Source organism: Xyrauchen texanus, chromosome 36 (genome assembly GCF_025860055.1).
Source record: "Xyrauchen texanus isolate HMW12.3.18 chromosome 36, RBS_HiC_50CHRs, whole genome shotgun sequence".
Lineage (NCBI taxonomy): Eukaryota > Metazoa > Chordata > Actinopteri > Cypriniformes > Catostomidae > Xyrauchen > Xyrauchen texanus.
The window spans coordinates 29735268-29741798 of record NC_068311.1 but is presented as its reverse complement, the minus strand read 5'-3'; the positions used below and the strand labels follow the sequence as shown (position 1 = coordinate 29741798).

Here is a 6531-nt window from a genome sequence, read left to right as displayed (position 1 = left end):
ATGCTTGTGTCGCATCTCGGGTGTGTTGTGTCATAAAAATGTAATGTTTAGGTCACTGTGTCAAGTTAAATATAGTTTAATACTCAATCTTTAAACACATCTTGAGATCCCTTGGTTCGCACGTTTATGTTGTGTGTCCGCTGAAGAGTTGTTAAGGTTTTGTTCACTGTAATAAACTGCGCGTTGCTCACACTGCTGATATTTCACTTACTGCCCTCTTGAGTAAACAGGATGTACTAAAAGCTTGAATCTCTCAGGAAAGCATTGCGATTAAATGCGTCCATTTTTTTTATGCTTTATTTCTTGTAAAATTAATCGCACGTTATTAACACGTTAAATCGACAGCCCTAATGTATATATATATATATACACACACATACACACACACACACACACACACACACACACACACACACACACACATACATATATATATATATATATATATATATATATATATATATATATATATATACACTCACCTAAAGGATTATTAGGAACACCATACTAATACTGTGTTTGACCCCCTTTCGCCTTCAGAACTGCCTTAATTCTACGTGGCATTGATTCAACAAGGTGCTGAAAGCATTCTTTAGAAATGTTGGCCCATATTGATAGGACAGCATCTTGCAGTTGATGGAGATTTGTGGGATGCACATCCAGGGCACGAAGCTCCGTTCCACCACATCCCAAAGATGCTCTATTGGGTTGAGATCTGGTGACTGTGGGGGCCATTTTAGTACAGTGAACTCATTGTCATGTTCAAGAAACCAATTTGAAATGATTCGAGCTTTGTGACATGGTGCATTATCCTGCTGGAAGTAGCCATCAGAGGATGGGTACATGGTGGCCATAAAGGGAATGGACATGGTCAGAAACAATGCTCAGGTAGGCCGTGGCATTTAAACGATGCCCAATTGGCACTAAGGGGCCTAAATTGTGCCAAGAAAACATCCCCCACACCATTACACCACCACCACCAGCCTGCACAGTGGTAACAAGGCATGATGGGTCCATGTTCTCATTCTGTTTACGCCAAATTCTGACTCTACCATCTGAATGTCTCAACAGAAATCGAGACTCATCAGACCAGGCAACATTTTTCCAGTCTTCAACTGTCCAATTTTGGTGAGCTCTTGCAAATTGTAGCCTCTTTTTCCTATTTGTAGTGGAGATGAGTGGTACCCGGTGGGGTCTTCTGCTGTTGTAGCCCATCCGCATCAAGGTTGTGCGTGTTGTGGCTTCACAAATGCTTTGCTGCATACCACGGTTGTAACAAGTGGTTATTTCAGTCAAAGTTGCTCTTCTATCAGCTTGAATCAGTCGGCCCATTCTCCTCTGACCTCCAGCATCAACAAGGCATTTTCGCCCACAGGACTGTTGTATACTGGATGTTTTTCCCTTTTCACACCATTCTTTATAAACCCTAGAAATGGTTGTGCGTGAAAATCCCAGTAACTGAGCAGATTGTGAAATACTCAGACCGGCCCGTCTGGCACCAACAACCATGCCACGCTCAAAATTGCTTAAATCACCTTTCTTTCCCATTCTGACATTCAGTTTGGAGTTCAGGAGATTGTCTTGACCAGGACCACACCCCTAAATGCATTGAAGCAACTGCCATGTGATTGGTTGATTAGATAATTGCATTAATGAGAAATTGAACAGGTGTTCCTAATAATCCTTTGGGTGAGTGTATATATATATATATATATATATATATATATATATATATATATATATATATATATATATATATATATATTAGTAATTGTAACATTTAACATTTTATCATGCACTGAAGTATATACAGTTTAATAAACATGACAGCTATTTGAAGCAACAAATTAAAAATAAATAAATAAAATACACCTCTTTGGAAATTCAAGTAAACTTATTTCATATTTCATCTTGAAAATCTTGAAATCTGGCATAAAATATAAAAAATCCATAATAGAATGGATTCTATTTTTCCATAATAGAAGTCTACAATAATAAACAATGTCATAATTTAAGACCACAATTATGCCTATAGTCCAAAGAGTTTATGGTTGTTAACTGCAAACATTTTAGTTTGGGTATGTGATATCACAAGGAGCACACTAACAGGTTAAAGGACAGCTCACAAATATCATAAAGTATCATGCGTTAGGACCATTAGACTTGCTGAAATATTTACTCAGACATCCCCACTTGTTTCCTGAAAAACAACTTAATAACTTGCTTCCGCAGCCGTGTCAGATTTACTCCATAAATAAGGGGATTTAAAATGGGGGGTATTAGTAGGAATTCCAATGCCATGAAATTTCGCACATTTTGTGGCAAACGCTTTGAACCATACCGACTGTACAATACATCAAACAGCAGTGCAACAGTTACATTGAGTAATGCAAGCAGATGAGGTACACATGTCTGTATGAATTTGTGCCTTCCCTCTATTGACTTTCTGCATTTTCCAATCAAATGGATATATGAGCAAAATATCAGTACTGCGTGTCCAAAGTATACAACAATGACAGCATACCCAATCACATTATTTACTGTTGTAGAAAAACAGGACAGTTTAACAACTGACCAGTTTTCACAATATAACTTTTCAATACTAGAGCCACATAAGGTGAGTCTTGATGTTAATGCAATTACAACACACATACAAAAGCATGGCGAAAGCCAGCAGAGAAAGATACATTCAATAACCCTCTTATTAGTCATTTCTGAATGATACTCCAGTGGTCTACATATTGCCACATACCTGTCATATGCCATCACAGTTAATGTTGAAAAGTCACACAAAACAGATGAATAGATGACAAATATCTGAATCAAACATTCAGCATAAGAAATAACATGATACTGGGATAACAAATCATACATAAATTTGGGGTAGAATCCAGCAGTGCCATAAAGTGCATTCATACACAGATTACATATAAACGCATACATTGGCTCATGAAGTGTCTTATGTGAGATTATGGTGTAAATTATAGTTACATTACACAACACAATTAATGGATAATACAATGCAGTCAAAGAAAAAAACACATATCTGTTTTCCATGCTTTCATTCAGACCAGAGAGTGTAAATACTAAAACACTGGAAACATTTCCTAGTGGTGGCTGCATCTGAAATGATACACAATTATTAATCAGTCATTCTTATGAGATTATTGGGATGCTAATTTGAAGAAAATAGTTGGAATATTTATTTTAAATCATAACATTAACCTCAAGATATTCTTCAGTTATTTAGATATTCCATTTCCAGCCAATAAGAAAGTACCACTAAACAATGTTAATCATGTTGTTGTATATTGAACATTGCTTGAGGTTTGTTAACCTTATCTCAATTTGTGAAATAAAACTGCAATAATGTATCAAAAAGGTTTTCAGAGACTTGAAATAACCTCAAAAATATTTTCAAAATCTGGAAATACCCAATATTATAAAAAAATATATTCACTGTTCCTTCTAAAACATTCAAAAAAATATGTAATGGTTAAATCTTACCACATTCTCCATTTCTATGTTTGACATGGTGGTTTGTAAAAGGTTGATTCGGTCAGATTATATATATATGGAATGGTCCAATGATGATTTACTTGTTTATGAATATTCAGTCTTTTATCTCTCTCTTGGGAAAATATACTATGTCAGTCTATGCCAAACATGAAAGCCCTGAAAGGGCAAAGACCTATTGTGTTTGTTAGTGTTCTTATTAAGGGGCCAAGCACCAAAGCTGCTGGAACCCTATTGTAATTGTACTGATTTTCATCTTTTCCTTCTTGTTTTTTGTTCTGTCCTAAAAGTGTCTGGGCATCAGAGACTATAAGTCGTGGAGACACCAAACTTGGCAGGCTGTGCATTTTTGCCCCTGGGCGCTTCGACAATGCAGACAACTCGAAAGATTTATTCTAAAAGAGTAAATTTCGCTCTAAAAGAGCAAAACACAGCGGCGTTGAACGTCCTTCTCAGGACGCGTCTTTTTAAAGACGATTTTCCGCCACTGTGTAGTTTCTGGATGCGTTGATTCTCCCCACCTCTGACGGCCATAAAAACTGCCATGCATTCCTGGGTTGCGATCACACGCAGGCAGCGTTTTTATGAATGGTCTATGTTTTCAGTACGAGAACATAGCCATGACAGCATTGCAGTTGTAGGCTTTTTCTTGTAGTGAGAAAAAGCCGCTTCAGCCGCCCCCCGCACCTTGCCTCCTTCCTACGGGATTGAGGCAGGCGCCACCGGCGATGAAAACGATCTGGGGCCAGTGACGGGCTCCGTTTCGCCGGGTGAACCCCCTCGAAACCCCCCGCCTCCCCGGCACGCTTGCTTGTTTCCGTCCGAGCTCGGGGTGAGCATTCTCTCCAATGGGTTATGTTTTCAGTGTGAGAACATAACCGCGGCAGCGTTGCGATCTCTGCTTTCTCTTGTAGTGAGAGAGAGCCATTTCAGCCGCCCCCCGCGCCTCGCCTCCTTTTGAGGCAGGCGCCGCGGGCGATGAAGAACGATCTGGGGAGAATAACGGGACGCTTTCGCCGGGTAAATCCCCTCGAAACCTCCCGCCTCCCCGGCACGCTTGCCTGCTTCCCCCGAGCTCGGGATTAGTGCGGTCCGCTTAACAGCCTACCGTACGACTGGGTCTCCGCCCAGTCTGAGCCTAACGCACGAAGGTCCGCTATGCTTCCCCGGGCTTAATTGGTTCCGCGGGCATGTGCGCCGCTCACAGCCGCGCCCCCCCGGGTTCCTTCCCGGACGTGCATGACGAGCTGAGCAAGCCCAGCTTCCTCGCTCCTCCACTCTCGCTACCCTCGGTGGTAGATCGGTCCCAGACCGCTCCCCCCTGCACGCCATGGCCCCCTCCTGCAAGTCCACCGGGCCAGGGCACTTCAAAATCTGCACTTGGGTAGTCCTGTTCTTCATGTGCTGCAGGAACTGCACTCAAACAGGCGATGGCCACTCCGTGGTCCAGAAACGCAACAATGGACAGGCAGTACAGGAGGCAGACAAAGCACGCTTTCTCAACGCCCCCTTCTCCCTCTCCGTCCATTCGGCGACACCACTTGACGACTTCGCCCAGCAGTCCTCAGTGGTGAAGAAACAGACGAAGGCTATTTTCACACATCTTGCCCTGCCGCAAACCTGCCGCCAGGGGCTATGCCCTGTCTGCTCGCCGAGGGCGTCCTCCTGTGGCTTTCAAGAAAGAAAGAAAGTGGTGCTCCGCCTCAACTAACAAGTGAGTGGGCCCAGCTCTCAGCCCCAGCGTCGAGCTCCCCGCAGAAGTTGGACGCCCATCGTCTCACGGACCCCCTTGAGGACCCAGAAGGCTCCCAGGCGCTCCTGAGATGACCGACCAGAGACCGAGACGGTAGCTCCGGAGCTGGTAAGACCACTCCGTTCCCCGGTGGAGGGCCGGGAGGAGAATTAATTTTTTTGTTAAATTCTTTACAATCTATAGAGCTATTTCCTTGTTGTCTCTGGGTCACCTGGCCCGCAAATGCCATTTTCACGGCACTCTGCTTTCAGGCCTCAACAGTCCCGGATTCCCGGACGTGGTGTCCCCGCCCTCAGCCCCACGACTGTTCACCGGCTGGCCGGTTCAGACGAGTTCAGAGGACGCCAGCATCAGACCTCCTCCTCAGTCACGAACCCACCCCCTGCTGGGTGCGCGGAGCAAGGTAAGTGCTTTGAGTTTATTCTCAGCACCAGAGCCTCGGGACACCACGTTGCCTCCTGATGCCGCGTTACCTGTTCCGCACCGCTGCGAAGCCCCGCCGGGTACGTCCAAAATACTCCTCCCCTTGGTGCCCCTAGCACGGAGCTTAGAGGTGTGGCTTTCACTGCCCAGCCCGTCATGCTGGCTGCACCGGACCATTCGACTCGGTTACGCAATTCAGTTTGCCAGGCCTCCGCCCCCCCTTCGTGGACGTTCATTTTTCCGCAGTGCACGACAAACATGCCCAGTCCCTGCGTGAAGAAATCACCTCCCTTTTAACCAAGGACGCGATAGAGCCTGTCCCTCCAACCGAAACGAAGAAGGGTGTCTACAGCCCTTACTTCGTTGTACCCAAGAAAGGCGGCGGCTTACGACCGATCTTGGACCTGCGAGTTTTTAATCGGACCTTGTCCAAACTCCCGTTCAAAATGCTCACCCAGAAACAAACTCTATCTGGCGTCCGGCATCTAGATTGGTTCGCAGCGGTAGACCTGAAGGACGCGTACTTCCACGTCTCAATTCGCCCTCGACATCGACCTTTCTTACGGTTCGCGTTCGACGGTCAGGCATATCAGTACAAAGTCCCCCCTTCGGCCTGTCTCTGTCCCCTCGCATCTTCAAGAAAGTTGCAGAGGCAGCTCTTGACCCACTCCGAGAAGCCGGCATACGTATACTCAATTACCTCGACGACTGGCTCATCCTGGCCCCCTTGCGAGAGTTACTATGCGCGCACAGAGACCAGGTGCTCAGGCACCTCAGCCGATTGGGGCTTCAGGTCAACTGGGAAAAGAGCAAGCTCACCCCGGTCCAGAGCATCTCTT

General features: G+C 44.9%; 1 protein-coding gene across 1 annotated transcript; it reads right to left on the bottom strand.

The window, feature by feature from the left end:
• Positions 1–2175: 2175 nt before the first annotated feature.
• or62c5 (odorant receptor, family 62, subfamily C, member 5) lies at positions 2176–3123 on the bottom strand. Its single transcript, XM_052107648.1, has one exon. The coding sequence runs from the start codon at positions 3121–3123 to the stop codon at positions 2176–2178; it is 948 nt and encodes a 315-aa protein (XP_051963608.1).
• Positions 3124–6531: the final 3408 nt, after the last annotated feature.

Excerpts from the sequence above, each read along its gene's own strand:
- or62c5 (XM_052107648.1), bottom strand. The coding sequence starts at position 3,123 with ATGCAGCCACCACTAGGAAATGTTTCCAGTGTTTTAGTATTTACACTC.